Source organism: Branchiostoma belcheri, unplaced genomic scaffold (assembly GCF_001625305.1).
Source record: "Branchiostoma belcheri isolate BF01 breed outbred unplaced genomic scaffold, Haploidv18h27 scaffold14, whole genome shotgun sequence".
Taxonomy (NCBI): domain Eukaryota; kingdom Metazoa; phylum Chordata; class Leptocardii; order Amphioxiformes; family Branchiostomatidae; genus Branchiostoma; species Branchiostoma belcheri.
This window is the reverse complement of record NW_017802824.1, coordinates 3,989,080-4,008,625: the sequence shown is the minus strand read 5'-3', so window position 1 is coordinate 4,008,625 and position 19,546 is coordinate 3,989,080. Positions and strand designations below refer to the sequence as shown.

Below are 19,546 nucleotides of genomic sequence, written 5' to 3'. Positions count from 1 at the left end.
ATTCCCTTTATTTCGGCCAATTTCTACATTTTTCCAGCGATCCGCGGTGCCTGGTAGAGGCTAGTCGGGGCGACAGGCACGCACTGCCGCATTACTTACCGTGAGGCCAGGCGCGCGCTACCGAGCGGCGGATCAATGTATACACGACGATCTGCAGGGGCCACAGCGCAGGATCGTAAAAAATGGCCTAATAGCATACATAATAACATCTACATAAGACCTACACGAACCAGCGCCCACCCCAAAATTTCCAGTACGAAATAAAAATACCAAAATTTTATCGATCCTGTCAATAGTAGAATAATTTGCACTGCTGACAGGAAAAATCCTGTCAGCAGTGCAAATTATTCTACTATTGACAGGACGATCCTGTCAGCAGTGCAATATTTTCTGCTATTGACAGGACGATCCTGTCAGCAGTGCAGTATTTTCTGCTATTGACAGGACGATCCTGTCAGCAGTGCAATATTTTCTGCTATTGACAGGACGATCCTGTCAGCAGTGCAATATTTTCTGCTATTGACAGAACGATCCTGTCAATAGCCACAGGCAATCCGGAAAGGTATTTTGCGACAGTGAAACCGTTTTGCGGCCGTAGCAGACGCCGCCTGCCAGGAAGAAACAGCATGTCGACTGCCCAAGCTCTGGAAAGTTTCGAACGCTGGCGAGCGAAGGGGAAGAAAAAGAAGGAAAAGGCTAAGGGAAAAGCAACTGTGAAGAAGAAACCATGGGAGATAGAAAAGGAGGTCATCGCGAAACTGCAGCAGAAGTACAAGGACGTAAGTAGTAGGAGCATGTTGTAGCATGCACGTGTGGGGAGGGGGGCACGTGGACATAATTTTTCAGTGGTAACTTAGAACCCATAGTTTTCTCTTTTGGTTCATATTTCTATCACGAAGGCTAGCTATAGTCCTACCCAGTATAGCCTAGGGGCCAGACTGTTTCCAGGGCCTACATATAGGCCAGTTCAGGGCCAACAAAATATGCCCCCAAACCACGGTACAGATCCTCTGTAATACTATATGCTCTAATCCTCACCCTGGACCTAATGCCACTAAACTAGTGGTCTGACATGCAGGCTATAACCACTATTACATCTACTAAACTGTAAGTAGCAAAGAGTAATTGCCATGGAAGTTCATCTGCATTTGTAGTATTAAAATCGTATTCATAAGTTATGTTTTAAGTTTAATATCATACATAATAACATATTATGTGTTAGAACTTTATTCCAACACAAAAGGTACACAATGATCAAATTCAACAGTCACTGCCATAATTAATAAATAATACAATAATCGTGTAGTCTTTGTGTTGGAATAAAGTTACACATTGTACGGCAAATAATGATAAATGCTACTGCTGTATTTCATAATGTAACGTTACATTCCATTTGTTACATGAACATTGTATAACTGTTATATGTTTAACTAATACAATAAGTTGAATGTATTTCCACAGATTGATCCATCATCAATACAGAAGTTCTCAGACCTGCCCCTGTCCAGGAAAACACAGCAAGGTACTTGGATGAGGCTATGCATAATACATTACTGTAGTTTATTAAACTGTTTCTATACTTATTAAGAATGTATTAAGAAATATTGTAATGGCAAGTATATAGCCACCAACTGCATGCCTAGCCTGATTAAATCACTTTACGGTCGCCGGCCGCCCAATATCCAGCCACGAGGGGCCACTAAAGCCGTGGACAGCAGAGTTTGTGTTACACCGACTACCAACTGCCCAGACCAATGGATCCAAGACTCTAGGACCTTTTGATGTAGTGGTACTGATCGTTGGATGTGAACTCACACCGCAAGTGCTGCGTGGGTTCAATCCCAGAAGTCAGAGTCAACCTTTGTCAGTTTGCGTCTTTCCATATTTCTACAGTGTTACACACGTAATATTAAATTGTCAAATTGTTTAATTAGGAACAGGTATGTGGGTCCAGACATGTAGCTAAACCTCTGTACTACAATGTAGTACTGGTACCCTTGACAGGTACCTGTACTTGATGGTAAGTTTAGGTACCCTTTGAGTGATAATTGTGCTATTTACCAGGTCTCCAGGCTGCTGGTTATAAGTTCCCCACAGATGTACAGAAGAACTCCATGCACCCAGCCCTACTGGGACGGGACATCCTGGGAGCAGCTAAAACTGGATCAGGAAAAACACTGGCTTTTCTCTTACCTGTAAGTACACATGTATACAGTATAGGAAGCAAGGCTACTACAGAATGTTTACCAAAGGAAAACAACTTATTTTTGCTACATTTCCTCTTCTCCAAACAGTGACCTCAATAACCTGAACCAGACTGTCTGTTACCATGGTAACTTATGTGTTGGGTTACATCATGTTGCAATTTTATAGTAGGAGGGATTTAGACTCCTGTCTGACCATATATATGAATGTGTTTGAGTAAGAATTAACAGAGCAGACCATATGCAAAGGTAAACATTATGCATTTGCTTTGCAAATGTTACCTTCTAGTTTCAATTGTATATGTACTGTATATCAGGGTAGAGCTTGCAGCCTGGCAGAATCGGCAATTCTACCAGTAGAGATCCCGATCAGAGGTTTTGTTGACAGACACAGATCAGGATTCTATTAATATGTTATGGTAGTTTGGCTCCAGAATGTAAACAAACATGGCTCTGGTTAAAGCTTTCAAACACACCGTCAGCCATCAAATTTTGGGACCTTTCTGTACTATCTTAATGTTGCATAATGCAGCTTTAAAGTGAAACCAGAAAATCTACTTTCTGTATTGTCCTAATGTTGCATAATGCAGCTTTAAAACTCTACTGTACATTTAAACAACTGTACTGTACATTTAACAAAAAAAAACAAAAACAACAAACAAACAAGTATGTTCCCCCATTGTGTCTGTAGGTGTTGGAGAGCCTGTGGCGGCTCCAGTGGAGTCAGCAGGATGGACTGGGGGCCCTCATCATCACCCCGACCAGGGAACTCGCCTACCAGATCTTTGAGGTCCTGAGGAAGGTGGGGAAGAAACACGACTTCTCGGCAGGACTGGTCATCGGTGGTAAGGTGAGTACAGAATCACTAGAGTTTTACATGTACATGGACATATTTTTGATGATTTCAAGTTACTAGGTCCAGTTTTACATGAAGTTATCTATAAAAAAACGTTTTCCACAAAAAGCTTGAAAACAATGTGGTCATCATAGGCAGAGATTGGGCCATGTGTGGTCCCAAATAGTGCCTGTTGTGGTTTTATTGGAAAATTGGTCGTCTTAGGCAAGTCCTTAAAATTTAATGCTCAGGTTTATAGGGAAATATTGGGACTGAGAAAAAGTTGCTATGGCTAGATGACTGTATTCAAGTTAAAAAGCTTCATGTTTCCAGGCAATAAGTACAGTAAATAATGTTGAAAAAGTGAACAGAGCTTGACACATTTATATCTTACTTACCTTACGATCCATAGGATGTGACAGAAGAGGCGGCGCAGATCTATCGTACAAACATTGTGATCTGCACTCCGGGACGACTTCTACAACACATGGACGAGACCGCGTACTTTGAAGCCAACAACCTTCAGATGCTGGGTCAGAACAATTGTTTTCATGTCATTGTAGTTGTTGGAGAAAATCTTAAAATAATGATCTAGCCAGCAGTTGACCAAAAACCCATTCTTTGCATGCACAGTGAACTATTAACACCTAGCTTCAGTACACAGTGAAGCAGTAACACCTACAGTGTAGCTTCAGTTCACAGTGAACTGGTAACACCTAGCTTCAGTGCACAGTGAACCAGTAGCACCTAGCTTCAGTGCACAGTGAACCAGTAACACTTAGCTTCAGTACACAGTGAACTAGTAACACCTAGCTTCAGTGCACAGTGAACCAGTAACACCTAGCTTCGGTGCACAGTGAACCAGTAACACCTAGCTTCAGTGCACAGTGAACCTAAGAGAGAAAGAGAGAGACAGACAGATATGCTTTAGTACACATGTGATCTAGTAATACCTACATGTAGCTTAAGTGCATAGTGAACCAGTCACAATTGCCCTGATGAAGATGACAGATGGTCATCGAACTGTCAGCTTTTCTAAACATAAAAAGAAATGTGATATTGGAGAGTGTCTTACGTTTGCATGCATTGTGATTTGCATATTTCCCCTCAGTGTTGGACGAGGCTGACCGTATCCTGGACCTGGGGTTTGCTGCCACCATGAATGCCATCATACAGAACCTGCCAACAACCAGGCAGACTATGCTGTTCTCTGCCACACAGACCAAGTAAGTTACTGTCCAACCCCCCCCCCCCCAAAAAAAAACCCCACTCAGGTTAGATGTGTAAAGGTTAGGTGTTTGGTGTAATATAGCCAGCTGCTGCCACATTGTGTGTCTGCAAAGCTAGGTGTGTTTTGCAGAAGGGTGGTTATACATACCTGGTTTGGCTATACAGAATCTGATACAGAAGCTGGTGTGTTATACGAGGGGCAGTTATACCAGCTATGTATAGAATCTGATATAGATACAGGTACAGAAGCTAGTCTGTGTAAAGTTGTATGCCAAATCGCACTGACATGTGAGCTATACAGATATTATAGATACAGAATCCAGTGTGTTACGCAAATGGCAGTTATACTGGCTGTACAGACACAAAATGATACTAATTTTTTTGCCCATTTGTAAAAGACAATTTCCTTTGTAATAAGTTGCAATCTTTACTCCCTTTGTTTCAGATCAGTGAAGGACCTTGCCAGACTGAGCCTGAAGAACCCAGTGTACATCTCTGTCCACGAACACCACAAGTTCAGCACCCCGCAGAAACTCAAACAGAGCTACCTGGTCTGCGAACTGCACCAGAAACTGGACCTGCTGTTTTCCTTCATCAAGAACCACCTCCACAGTAAAGTACTGGTCTTCCTGTCCAGTTGTAAACAGGTGAAGACCGGTCTTGTTATGTTCACTGAAAGAAAACATATTGTTTTTTTTTTACATTTCTTCTTCTTCTTCTCCAAACAATGACCTGCACCAGACTGTCTGTTACCATGGTATACTATTGTTGGGTTACATCATGTTGCAATTTCATAGTAGGAGGGATTTAGACTCCTGTCTGACCATATACATGCATGTATTCTAACCCTTCATATTGTGATCAGGTCCGTTACGTGTACGAGGCGTTCTGCAGACTCCAGCCAGGGATAAGTGTGTTGTGTCTCCATGGGAAGATGCCGCAGATGAAGAGAGTGGATGTCTATGACTCCTTTTGCAGAAAACAGCACGTGTGTCTGCTGGCCACGGACATAGCTGCCAGGGGACTGGGTAAGTGGGGTGTGTGTGGCGTAAACAGTAGCGTGTTCAGCTCAGGACTAAAAGGTCCCAGGTTTGAATCCTACCCATGTCACCGATCTTGTGCCCTTAGGAAAGGCACTTATCATGACTTTCCTCACTTAACTCACTGGCGGAAGTGAGTACCTAGCTCAGTTAGGGACGCCCCTCGGATGGGACATTAAATGGAGGTCCCATGTTTGGGAGAGCCACACGCCATGCATGTTAAAGAACCCAGCACACTTTTCGAAAAAAGTAGGGAACCTTCCCAGTGTCAGTGGTTCAAACCTTACAGTCTGGTCTCCGGTTTGACATCTTGAAGAGGTGGTACTCACCTGTTATGTCAATCCTTCCAGTCTTTACCCTGACTGTTAATAATCTTTTCTTTTCTGTCATAATCTCAGACTTCCCAGCTGTTCACTGGGTGTTACAGCTGGACTGTCCTGAGGATGCTGACACGTACATCCATCGTGCTGGAAGGACAGCTAGGTGGGTACAGCTGCTGTTTCGGTTGTGTTGAAAGTGTTTCTGTATCTGTATAGCCGGTATAACCGCCTTTCGGCGTAACACACCAGCTTCGCAGGCACGCGGCGAGGCGGTAGCTGGCTATATTACACCGATACCCTTGAACATCTAGCTCGAGACACTGTTAAATGTAAATGAATGACTATTAACACTCGCGACTTTATCTAATTTGTAAAATCTCTGTAATAATTTAAAGGAACTGGAGCTTATTTTTTTCATATTTGTATGCAAGGCTATTTTGATGGGTGTCATTCACACTCTGGGCTATTTGATTGGTGAATAGGAAGCATATGACTGACAGGTTTTATAATCACCAAATAGCTCAAGTCAATGATACTTACAATGAATGCGCAGCAAGATGATATCAATGTTTATTGTGTATGTTTATTGTTTATGTTTACAGATATGAGTCTGACGGAGAGTCCCTCCTGGTCCTGATGCCCAGCGAGGAAAGACAGATGTTACAGCAGCTCACAGACAAGAAAATCCCAGTGGAGAAAATCAGGTCTGTGTCACTAGCTTGACCATTTTGTTAATTTTCAGTCTTTTCTTTCCTCCTTGCCCTTTTTGCTGCTCTTTTTTTTTACTTTGCCAAGGTGGAAAAGAACAAACGTGACATTTTGAAAGCTCATCTGTGTTCAACTTGGTAGAATCCATAGTAAGGCCACACTGACTGAATGGATCAGACAAATCCTCTGAAGACCCCCAAACTAGCGCGCACGTGCGAATAAAACAGGAATTCAGTCCAAAAATAAAAATGCTACTAAACCACAGGAAAATCTATGCGCAGATGTCATCCATAAAATCAAGTCGGTGTGGCCTAGCTGGTGAAATTTAAGCCTGGTGACTGACCCGGTGAGACTCGTGGCAAATGTCACAGTGGCCTCTTTGAAGTGGGTAGTGACGTCAACACTGGGTCAAAGGTACTGTACGTGTATCTGGTAGACAATGTCGGCCCCCGTCACGGTTAAGTGAAGGGTGATTGGCCATATAAATAGCTCTATCACTCCTCTCAGGAAATAGTCTTTTTTAGATATCCAATATTCTTACTGTGTCCAGTGAAACAAAAAGTTGACTGTGTGTTGATCTATTTTTAGAGTGAATCCGTCCAAGTTCTACTCCATCCAGAAGAAGTTGGAGGTTCTGTGTGCCCAGGATGTTCACATGAAGGAGTCAGCACAGAAGGTACATTGTACAATGCAGTGTTCTAGCCAGCCTGAATTTTTTCTGGTGTTTCAGTTTTGTCCAAATCTCAGGTCTGATGTCAGAAAGTTTTGTGATGACAATAAATAAAAGTAAAAGTATGTATGACTTAATAATATATAGAAATCAGTCCAACATGCATGCAGTCAAACGTGTTTCAAATTTTTTGACATGTTTTATTTTGTGAATGTGAATGATTGTGAATGTTCCACAGTGCTTTGTGTCCTACCTACGGTCCTACTACCTACAGCCCAACAAACAGGTGTTTGATGTCAACAAGTTACCACTGGACGACTACGCAAGGTAATTTTATGATCATCTTTGATACTTTGAAACTTTGATCAGGACTTAAATACCAGCTGTATATGCAGGTTAGTGCAGGTAAAATTGGAGCTGTGCAAGTTTTTCTAATGTCTACCTGCACCTAACCTGCACTGGTCCATGTACATATACATTGTATTTGTGGGTTTTTATTTTCTGCATTGACTGTTACCACCTAATGAAGTACATGGCAAGGGTTTCTGAATAGCATTTAGTACTTCCTAAATTCTGAAGGGTGCAGATAAAATTTGTTTGGTACAGGTAATTTTCAATTTTACCTGCACCACTGCACCATTGCAGGTACATGTATATGTATAAGAAAGGATTTTGAGTCCTTTCCTTCAAATTATATCATTTCTGATATGAATTATGATTGAATTTTCTTTATTTTACAGTTCCCTGGGCCTTGCAGCAGCGCCGAGAGTTAGATTCCTTCAGAATACTGCCAAAAACAAAGAGAAGGCAGCTGCTAAGGGAGATTCCATTTCAGTCACAGGAGGGAGTCACACCTGGCCACAGGGAGAAGAAGATGCAGAAAAACCTGTAGAAACAGAGAAGCAATTGGTACAGTCCAAAACTGTATCCCAGATGGGTCTGAAAACCACACTAAGAACTGAAGAGTCAGTAGTCGAAAGAACTTTGGGAGAATCCAGTGGTTTGGAAGTAGAGCAAATAAAAGCAAAGTCTTTGTCACAAAGAACTGAAGCAGGGACTTCACAAGAGGAAGACATGTCTGAGTCTTCTTCAGGGGAATCAGAGGATGAAGATGAGGAAGTTCAGGGGACCAAGGGTACGTTGTCATGGCAACAGGATGATGATGATGAAGAAGAGGAGGACCTACTGACGGTGAAGAAGAGAGATGTCTTCAATGTAAAGGGGAACACTGTTCAGGTAGGTACTAGAACTTCAATCCATGTAGGAGATAGAAGTTTTGTATTTATACATTTTACAGGCTATTCCATGCTTCATTGGTGGTGAATTGGTCATTGGCCCAGGAAAAGTTGTGTTTCCTGTTTCGGTCCTGAAAAAAATAGGGTCAGTACATGTACATGTAGATAGGGATAATCTTTTTTTTTTAGACTTAAGTGATATCTATATAGGGGTCCAACTTACATTGTACGAGGGGTGATCAAAAAGTTCTCGGCCTCACCTAGAAAATAAAGGTCAAACTCCTATTCTTTAATATAGCTGTATACTATGACGTCTTACATCACTGCACACAAAAATTCAAATTTTTACATTCATTAATTAACACGTGACGCCCCGTGAAAATGGGGTGGGTGAGGGCAAAATCACAAAATGGCCGCAACAGAAGCGTGTGCTGTGATCAAGTGTATCGATAAAAAGGGATGTCTCCTAAGGAAATCCATGAAGACATGGTCAAGACACTTGGTGATGACTCCCCTTCTTATTAAAATATAAAGAAGTGGGTTGCTAGCTACAAACGCGGCAAGGAGAGCACAAAAAATGAATATATGCCAGGATGCCACAAATCAGCACCACGGACAATCCAGTTGAGGTCACCCATCACATGGTAATGAATGACAGATGTAAAACTGGCCAACATGTAGCAGGTTCTTTGGCCTGTGTTATGACTCAGTTTACAATGTTTTGTCGGACATCCCGGGGATGAACAAACTGTCTGCATGGTGGGTGCCTCGAATGTTTTCTGAACATCAGAAGTTAAACAGGCGGGACATTTCAAGAAACGAATTCAGTCCAATGCATGCAATTTCCTCAAAACATTTGTAACCCAAGATGAGCTGGGTTCACCACTTTCACCCCGAATCAAAACAGCAGAGCAAACAATGGATGAAGAATTTTTCCCGGCCCCCCAAGAAGTTTTAGCGACTTTCGTCCGTTGACAGGGTTTTTGCCTCTGTTTTCTGGGACAGTAAGGAAGTAATCATGATTGACTACCTGCGAAGGGGTTAAAGCATCAATGGGGAGTACTATGCAACAGAATTTCGACAGTTGAGGACAACGATCAAAGAGAATTCGAAAAGGAGAGGAAAGCTCCGGGCTGGCCTGCTAACAATGCACCTGTCCACACAGCACAGGGGTCAGTGGCAGCAGCAAACGAATTTGGGTTTGCAGTCTAACCCCACCCTTCCAATTCACCTCACCAAGCACCATCGGACTTCTACCTGTTTCCTAAACTCAATTTCCACTTACGTGGTCAACGTTTTGATGGTAATGATGACGTCATCTATGCGGTATAGGCCAATCTGGGGGGTCCAGATGCAACCTTCTTCCACAAGGGGAAAATAAAACTGGAACATCACTGGACCAAGTGCATTGCAGTTAGAGAGGACTATATTAAAAAATAGTGTAAGAAAAATTTTACTGCCATGACGTTTTCTAGGTGAGGCCGAGAACTTTTTGATCACCCCTCGTACATGTATGCAGTACAGTTAAACAAAGTAAAAATATTCAGCTAAGTGTGATAGGGGCTCCATTCTTGGAAAGAATCGCAGTTGACTGCATGTGTGTGACTATCTCATTTTATCTACAGTTACAGTAAATTGCTGCTATATAATGTACAAAAAGTCATATATCCTTAAAAATATGGTGTCATTGTCTTCAAGCATTCACAAGTAAAATTATCAAGCTGAAATTTTTTTCCTCATCTCTCCCAGGAACCAAAGGTGTTGGAGACTGAGAAAACCTCTTCCAATGAGAAGAAGTCTGCACTCACTAAGGCCAAGCTAGCCAAGAAGCTGGCAAAGAAAAAAGTGAAGGTCAACAGCAAGGTCAAATTTGACGATGAAGGAGAGGTGAGTTCGTGACTCCTGTACCTTTACTGTATATCTGAAGGTCGGAAACTGAGACTCTTTTTACACAACCGAGTCTTTTATTCAGCCAACGTTTTGGTGACCGTCTGTAACCTTCCTCAGGGCAATTCTGACTGGTTCACATTGCACTGCAGCACAGGTGTCGCTGCTGTAGATGCATTCCCAAACGTACAATATTTGCATATCTAATAATTTAGTATACATATGTGTGGTTACAGGGAACTGCATCTACAATACAGTGACGTACCAATGATGAAACTATTCACGGAGGTCGGAAACTGTGCTCTAGCCAGCCAGAATTTTTTTTCGTCATCTAAGTTTTGTTTGACTAATAACATAAATGTTGAGTGACATTCCTAGGGGGTTGAATTAAGTTGCATGCTCCGGGGAAATTTTGACCCACTGAAATGAAGTTTACCCGCATTTTTTTGGGGGGGGGGAATTTTACACTCCAGATTCTTTGTTGGACAAAGATGACAGATTGGGCAAAATTTTGAGCAGCAAAATTCCATCATGTGACAGAAACACTGTGAGTCGTCAAAACATGCCTGCATGAAACCCAGATTTCTCTTTTTGTTGGATGTTTGGTCAAAGTTGCATCAGAATTTTGTACATTGCAGTTAATATCTGTTCTAACAACATTTACTGTCATCCTTCAATTAGAATATTTAGATGCTCTGCCAAAGTGCTATGCCCAGTGCACTTTTTTATTTATTTACAGGTTTTACTCACTGACAGGCACAATACATTCCGTCAATTTGCTGGTCCAGGATAAGTTTAGAATCATGTGTATTTTGTATATTGTGTACATTTTGTCACACAGGTTACAGAACAATGGCCTCCAGTACAAAAGGTTGCACTGAAAAGTGATGCAGGAGAAGGCAGGAAAGAAGAAGAAGAGGAAGAGGTTGGAGGGCTCAACCTGGAGACTGCCCGCCAACTGATGGCAGAAGAGGACAAACACGACAAACTGGCGTACAAACAGCGCATCCGGCAGAAGAAATGGGTACTGTAATTCACTTAAAATTTCACGGTCTGAGAAAAGTGGACGTATTCACAAAACTATATATTCACGGTGGTGACAGGTGCAGAAAATAAAAGTCCAGGAATTTTTTGCTAACTGTAATCATGATAACTTCATGGTACAGATTGAAGTGACAGTGAAAACTATGAAGTTAAACATAAGTACGAGTCAATAGTGCAAATAGGTCCATTTAGCCTGCTTGTAGTCTCCTTTTTCAATCCCCAAGTTCTTTATTGTGTAAGGGAAAACACCACAATACTTACATGTAGCTGTTCTAGTGCATCATCACTTTACCATTATCTACATATGAGAGAAAGAGTATTCTGCAATAATCTGGTTTGTGTTTTTAGGAGAAGAAAATGAAGCAGAAAGAAGCAGCCAGGTCTAAGGACCAGCAACGAAGAAAGACTGAAACAGTGAGTACAAGAACATACCCATGCAACCATCCAACTGCAGGACCATTCAGATGTGATAGGTGGCATTATTAAATGACAGCACCACCAAATCTAAATGGACCTCCATGTTCACCAGAGTTGAATGATAAAATAGGGGTAATATACCTTTTCTAAGGCACAATACTGTAGATTGCAAGAGATTCTAACCCAAAACCTTCAGATTCTGAGGCAACAACCCTAATTACAAGATAACTTTGCCACCAATTACTAGTGAAAAAGCGAGGATGTTGTTTGCATTGCAGGTTGAGGAGGAAGGGGTTGCCTATCTGGATGTGGGGGAGGAGGAGGAAGGTTCTGTAGAGGATTCTGGGAGTGAGTCAGGGTCAGATCAGGACTCTGACCTGGGTCAGAGGTCAGACTCTGGGTCAGATGAGGAGCAAGACACTGAGAGGTCAGTTATACTGTAGTTGTTGGAAGATTTTGGACTAAATGTGATGGAAACTGTTTGAACTGTGGTCTCTTTTTTCTCTTTTTTCCATGTTTACATGTACATGTAGTAAACAGTGACTTTTTATGTTTACCAAAGGAAAAGATTGTAAAGCTCTGTTTTCTCTTTTCCATACCAATAAGGTCAATGACTTAAACCAGTTGTCTGTCACCATGGTAACTTGTGTTGGGTTACATCATGTTGCAATTTTATAGCAGAAGGGATTTAGATTCCAGTCACCATATGTATGAATGTGTTTGAGTAAGAATTAACAAAGCAGACCATATGCTGAGGTAAACATTATGCATTTTGCTTTGCAAATGTTACCTTAAGTTAACTGTTTAATTCTGAGATAAAATGAATTTGAAAATCTGTCCAGTTGCTTCAGGAACTGTTATCTTACATGTGTATGTCTAACATCAACGTTTTTAACTGTTTTTTTTTTTCTTCTGGCCCTTCATCATAAACAGACCCAGAAAGAGAAGGAAATATCAGAGAAGCAGCTCTGATGAAGAGGAGGAGGGTACAGATGATCCAATGGACACAGGCCTGGATCTACATGACGATGAGGAACTAGCTCTTCATTTACTGGGCAGTAACTAGGTTTGATCAATGCTTGATCACAACTTTCTGGAAATTCCCTTCACTCACTCACACACTCACTGTCCGGTTTATGGTTTATCCTTACGTATAATATTATGATGGTATTAATACTGTAAGATAATATTTTTATGTAGCATATACAAAACATATACATAGGGTTTATATGTGTGTGTTATGCAGTGTAAACAGTGTTCTATTATATATAGTAAACAAGCTTGAATTTTTCTGTCATCTCAATCACAAGGCATTTCATGCAATTTCTGGGCAGTAAATTGGATCTAATGTAATTTTGTACATTTTGGAGTTGGTTCATAACCTGAATTTTTGTCTTTTTTTTGAAAATAAAAAAAGGAAGTGGGCTAATCAATTCGAGAACCAATTAATTGAATTGTTGTGGCCCTACCCAACTTAACTGGCAATTAGTACCAATTTGGCAAAGCCAACTATTCATGAAATCTACATTTGTACATGTATATGGGGCCTCACTTGCTCTATTAAAAGCAAAAAGCACATCACTAAAGAATTAAATAAACATCAGTCGAACAAGATTCCCTCTGTAAACCATCTTTTATTACAAGAAAATTTACGTGTCAGTTTCATATCATCAACAACCCATAGATGCTACTGTGCAAAAACAAGTACACCCTGCTCAAGAGAATGAACTCAAAAGAAGGGAAATTATTAGCAGCATCATAAATAATCAATAGTGTATAATTACATATTGCCCATTGAGCTTTGATATACGCTTAATGCACATCAATCTTGATGTATTTAGATATACAATTGCGCCAAAATTTAAGTCATGTTGTAGATAAACCTTTAGACACATTGCATGCACAGCACAACAAATGAATTGCACAATAGAATATACTGGCTATTAGATTTTCAATCAAATTGGGCCATATACAAATGCAACAAAATGCAAACTTTACTAAAATAACGAACTCTGACAGGGGTAAAATACTGTTGAAAAGTCAATATACATGTGCCTTATTGTAGCAGTACTTCAAACTACATTGTAGTTTGTAAAAATTTACAATCACTGTGTAAAGCATAGTACATGTACTATATTATGTGAAACATTTAAAATTTACCATCTGAAACTTAATGCAACATTGAACTAGAACAGCTAGAAGGCAAGTGGTATCAACATCCCAAGGAGGCTTATGTATTATATATAATTATACAGTAACTGTAATTTTACATGCAACATAATTTTCAGCAATTTATATTTAACAAAATAACCTGCAACAGTTTTACATCAAGCATATCTCATAATCTTTTCATTATTTACAATAATAATAGTGTGGCTAAATTGTATGTGCCACTGCCAACACTTACTGTTATACACCTATTTATTGCTTTGAAGATTTTTCAGTGTAGTTAATACTGAAAAAGTTTTGTCTTCAGGACCACACATATTATAACATTGAAGTTCCCATGCATATACTGTATTCCTCCATGCAGTTTTTCATGTGGGGCATATTTTATACGTACATGCACAGGCATTCACCTTTGATTTAAGTACAGCTTAGAGTTTAGTGCATAGTGAAAACTTTGCAACATGTAAGAGATAGTAGCATCTTATGGCTTCACAGTCCGTGCTGGTACAATATAAACAAACAAAATCTCTTTCTTTCCAACACCATATACAGCAACAACAACAAATTTCTTCATCAATTGTAACTCTACGTTGCTTAAAAACCTTAATAACAAGAACTCTTCTAAAAAGTACTAAAATTACTTCAACTATAAGACAGTAGTAAACAGTAAATGCTTTAAAAGTTTCAGGTCTTCCAACATTTATCTTTTATATTTCTATCATATACTGCCAATTTGAACTAACCAAATACATGCAGTATTTTTCTCACTAAGGTATTGCTTGAATGTGTGTCACTCATTCATGCTTAAAGCCTAGCCAAATCTTTCATCCTTTGCTCAACAACCCTTTCATGGTTTTTTTTTTCATAGTCAAACCAAAACTATAGCTTCAGAACAAGTCTAAAAACATAATATGTACCCAGTCTGTGTACATAATGTACAATGTAGAATCTATTTTTGATTGAAATAACTTGCCCATTACTTGCACTATGTTTATGTGTAAAGAAAAAATAACAAAACAGTCCTGCAAGCTTTATATATTGTCAACACCTACATGTACTAGCTATATAGTACATGGCTCTTATACATCACTTTCCAATATTGAACCCATTTGATGTATACAAAGAGTGAACATGACTTATGAATTATACATTGTACATAGTACAATTTAATATAATAATTACAAACTTTTAAAAAATAACAATCAAAACACATTCAGCTCCTTAAAGATATTATCTACATTAATTTGTATATTAAATGTCTGTTGAGGCTGCAAAAAAAAGTGTTAGAACTACATTGTAATTCTACCAAATTTAGAACTCATTGAAATAGAAAGGGTCTGTTTTGACAACATTTCAAGACTGTTGACACCCGGATATACATACACAGTCATGTACTTGCAGGTGTGAATGATACTGATGAACAGTGATCATAATAAACAACGTTGTGCATAGTTTAAGAGACAATGGGATTGCATTGCATTTTACTGTTGGGTGGGAATTACACTCATTAACAAGTACTGTTACTTACGCAGCCCTCTTACGAATTGCATTCCAGAAAGTATACAAAAGAGTACTTAAAAAATTATAATTAAAAATTTTGGGTAAGTCCAAATTCTTGTGTTGGAAATTACAGTCGAAACTTGCTTCATAATAACATTTACCATGAAACAGACAAAATTAAAATCATTTTGCTTTTGTTGATACAGTAAACACACATTGCTTGAGTATGTAATATGTCTTTGTTTATGTACCTGGGGACACCTGTGATCTACTGCCTGGTAATTTTTTAAAAATACTTGTGCTGACTAACAACAACAAGGGTATTTAACCTTTAAAGTGTTGTTGACCTGGCACTTTCAGATGGTACAGTGAGTAAAGTGTAGTCTGGTAGTTGAAGATGAAGAAATGCCCATTTTTTCTTCCATTCCCTTCTTAAGATGCCTTCCATATGGTGTAGAAGACCCAGCTGTGGAGGAGTGGTTAAGGATGTTGTCTTGTCAGTTTGAAAAAAAAAATCGTTAAATATACGTGGAGTTCTACAGTGACAAATTATTTCATAAATGACATTTCCAACACTGACAGTCAAGCTTTGGGTAATTTGATATTATCCAACTGAGATCCCTGTATAAAGATTGTTATTAAATGAATCATGATTGATTGATCTAAAAAAATTCAACGGCACACTCTTGCGAGATTACGTTTCAAAGTGATTGGTCATTAATTATCTTGATGAAGGCGATAGTGGTTGTTGAAAATTTCATCTCTGTGTTTAATATTTGTTTGAATAAAGTTGAACATTTCACTACTTATACGAAGATGATACGGCTGTGTCTTGCGGGTCACGTGACTCGCAGCAGAGAGCCCACAGGAAGGCTCCTGGAAACTAATTTATAAGGGCCTGAGCTTTTGTCTGCAATGACTGATAAACAGTACACTTAATACACAGTACACCTCCTAAAGAGGAAGACTGATCAGGCCCCAAAATAAATTTTTTTCCTATTGTCCCAGCACTGTCCCGAAAATAAATTTTAATTGTCGTGAAGTGAGGATGAACTGTCCCAACCTGTTTTTCAGGAAGTGAACTTGAAGTCAGCTTTATTTTGCTTACGTTCTGACTTCCAGGCGCGCTGTAATTGCAGAGTAAACGGCAAATTTTGGGGAGCTTTTTCCAGAGCCGAAAGAATGAAGGGTGACATTCTGATGTTGACTATTTTTCTTTCGTCCCAAAAATGTCCCAAAGTGTCTTTTTAGTTGTTCCAGCTAAAATTTTAGTGGCCATCGGGACACTGTTACTTTCGAGGCCTGCTGATGAAGATTGAGTAGCAATGCCTTCAAGTTGTGAATCTCATTAGGCCACAGCAAGTAATTTTTATGGATGTCATCAGCGCGCGCATTAATTTTCGCCTGATTTTGGAAAAAAAAACAAGAAATTTTGTTGCCTTCTGACAGTGGTCAACATGCCGAAAATGGGCAAGATGTCTGTTACCGTGCCGGAAGGTGGATGGCAGATAACTATGACGAGAGGAGACAAGAAAAGGCTATGATTTAATATTTTGTTTCTTACTTTGATGCAGTGATATATGATGATGGCTGTGTATATGTGATGTTCCCACCGAATAAAAGCCATTCGTACAATGATTGAGTCAAAATTTTATAATGTAGGAACCTTGTTTTTTTTGGCCCGCCTTGTTTTTTTTCGCCCGCTCGCATTAGATTTGGAGTCTGCAGAGGATGTCATCCTTAAAATTTACTTGCTGTGGCCTTACCTGGATGTCCAACCTTCATCAACATAGAAAGGATACAGTTCATGGTAAGACGGGATTGCAATAACTTCCTTCAAGAAGTCTACAGGCTGCAGAAGGTTCTTAAGGTGCTCCTCAAACTTCTGAGGAACGTTGTTGGTGTTGGCGCCGTGAGTCCAGTACTTTCCCTTGTTCTTCAGCACCTTGAGGGACAAGTCAAGGATCTTGTCTGGAAGGTCACACTCGTCTTCTGTGGAGAGTGAAAAAAACAAAAGTAAGATTTACGCAATCAGGCCACACCAATTTAATTTGTTGGTTTTCGGATTTTGTCAGAAAAAATATGAAGCGACAGGGCGAAAAAATAAACAAAAATAAAAACAGGTCAGGACTAGGCAGCTGCCCAAAGCCTCAGTATGACAAGGCCAGTGGAAGGGAGAGGCGTCAACTGGTCCAGGATGAGATACGAGCCGAGGAAGAGGAGGCTCGCCACTGCAGGATGGTAGGCATGCGCAAGCAGGGTGCGTGGACCAGATGGGAGCAGACAGAGCCCCGCAAAGTCACATGGCCATAGCTGTGCAGGGCCGAACCTTTCCGGATCAAGTTTCTCATCTCTTCTGTGTATGATGTCCTCCCAAGCCCAGCCAACTTGCATATCTGGGGCATGGCAGAGACCCCAGCATGTCCACTTTGCGGGAGAAGAGGTACCCTAGAGCACATTCTCAGCTGCTGTCCAAGGGCACTGGGCGAGGGGAGGTATCGCTGGCGGCACGACCAGGTCTTGAGAGTGTTGGCTGCTTCCTTTTGCAAGGCTATTCAAAGCAGCAAGAGTCAGATGCCACCTAAGAAGTCCATAACCTTTGTCAGGGCTGGTGAGAGTGCTAAGCGGAAACCCACTTCTGCTGGTGGGCTTCTAGCTACTGCGAGAGACTGGCAGCTCAAAGTAGATTTAGACAAACAGCTCAAGTTTCCAGATCACATCGTTGCCACGTCATTGCGGCCAGACGTGGTACTTTGGTCGGACTCCACAAAACAAGTGATCATGTTGGAACTGACTGTTCCGTGGGAAAGTAGAATAGTCGAAGCCCACGAGCGTAAAAGAGCGAAGTACACTGAACTAGTAATAGACAGTCAGAAGAGGGGGTGGAGGGCCCGGTGTGCACCGGTTGAGGTTGGGTGTCGGGGGTTCGCAGGTCAGTCGTTGTCTAGATCGTTAAAGCTCCTCGGAGTAAGAGGGCCGCAGCTCAGACACGCTATCAGAGACATTCTTGACGCCGCAGAAAGAGCCTCAAGATGGCTGTGGTTCCGTCGGGGGGATAGTTGGACAAATGCCACTTGGACACAAGTCGGGGACTGATCACCCCGGCTGGGTCGCCTGGATGAGGGTGTATGATGCTCAAAGACCCGAAACACCCAATGATTCCAGGTGCATCACTGAGGATGTGTCCTTGTCCGCACAGCACTTGTGTATTCTAGAAAAAAAAAAAGCCCCAAATGCTACGATACAAGCCATGAAGTCAACACAAAAGGCTGTGTTGATATGATCTAAACAACAAATTTTGACCTTTTAATCAAACCACAGTAACTTCATTGATAGATGGAAAAACTGCAACAACAAGGAAGAAAAGGACTTTCCTCAACTGTTGGGAGCAAAATATGACCATTTTTGAGTTAATTCAAAACCAGAATCTTTTTTTTTTTTGCAATTCAGAAAAAAATCCAAGAACTAACAAATTAGATTGGTGTGGCCTTAGGATTTTCTGGTCACCTCCAAAGAATGGACAGTAAGAATTGGCCCAGAAAGGTCATCACACTGAATGTGGAAGGCCAAAACCCACATCCAAGGAAGAGATGAATGGACAACATAACGGGTGACTTCAATGACCAACAAAATTTCAGGCTGGCATGAGAACTTGAGCTTAGTCTCCATGGAAACACTCCCCAGACACGCCAACACACAACTGCTGCAGAAAGAATAATCCATTATATATAATTATATACTGTGTTATACTGAATGCGTGCATACCTCATAATGTATATTTTGGACCTGCATAATTTCATATTTGCCTTGCATGACTGACTATTAGAAAAAAATGAGTATTTAATAAAATGATTATTTTATAAAAAATGAGATTTTAAAGCAATAATAATGGATTTAGATTTTGTAACAATTGGCCAGTGGCATGTTCATTTCAGCCCTGACCATGATAGTGACTGGAAATTAGGCCACACCAATTTAATTTGTTGGTTCTCGGATTCGCCTCTTCGTTTTTTCTTGATTTGCAAAAAAAAAAAATTTTGATTCTGGTCCTGAATCAACTGAAAAATGCTCATGTTTTGCCCCCAACAGTTGAGGAAAGTCCTTTTCTTCCTAGTTGTTACAGTTTTCCCATCTATCAATGCAGTGGTTTGATTAAAAGTTCAAAATTCAATGTTTAAATTTTAACCCAGCCTTTTGTGTTGACTTCATGGCTCATTCCATAGCATTTAAGCCTATAATAGAATGCCTAGACCTGTTTTTATTTTTTCGCCCTGTCGCTTCATATTT

The 19,546-nt window shown here is 40.4% G+C and overlaps 2 protein-coding genes across 2 annotated transcripts in view; one reads left to right on the top strand and one right to left on the bottom strand.

The window, feature by feature from the left end:
- The first annotated feature begins 619 nt into the window (after positions 1-619).
- LOC109464732 (probable ATP-dependent RNA helicase DDX10) lies at positions 620-13,830 on the top strand. The gene is made up of 18 exons (XM_019761805.1): positions 620-779; positions 1,462-1,522; positions 2,065-2,195; positions 2,896-3,054; positions 3,452-3,572; positions 4,151-4,265; positions 4,715-4,916; positions 5,135-5,297; positions 5,708-5,792; positions 6,232-6,333; positions 6,926-7,013; positions 7,246-7,334; positions 7,748-8,243; positions 9,992-10,129; positions 10,971-11,153; positions 11,522-11,587; positions 11,869-12,017; positions 12,524-13,830. Exons 1-18 carry the CDS (start codon positions 627-629, stop codon positions 12,654-12,656), a joined length of 2,634 nt encoding a protein of 877 aa, XP_019617364.1. The 5' UTR covers positions 620-626; the 3' UTR covers positions 12,657-13,830.
- A 2,231-nt stretch (positions 13,831-16,061) lies between these two features.
- Positions 16,062-19,546, bottom strand: part of LOC109464568 (spermine synthase-like) — a 22,390-nt gene continuing 18,905 nt past the window's right edge. Inside the window, exons 9-10 of the mRNA XM_019761573.1 lie at positions 17,039-17,251; positions 16,062-16,135 (exon numbers count right to left, since the gene is read on the bottom strand). Of these exons, the coding sequence (XP_019617132.1) occupies positions 16,062-16,135; positions 17,039-17,251 (287 nt within the window). The remainder of the gene's footprint in view (positions 16,136-17,038; positions 17,252-19,546) is intronic.

Coding starts and splice junctions, on each gene's coding strand:
- LOC109464732 (XM_019761805.1), top strand. CDS start 627: ATGTCGACTGCCCAAGCTCTGGAAAGTTTCGAACGCTGGCGAGCGAAG. Junction 5,298..5,707: donor CATAGCTGCCAGGGGACTGG/GTAAGTGGGGTG, acceptor TCATAATCTCAG/ACTTCCCAGCTGTTCACTGG. Junction 10,130..10,970: donor AATTTGACGATGAAGGAGAG/GTGAGTTCGTGA, acceptor TTTGTCACACAG/GTTACAGAACAATGGCCTCC.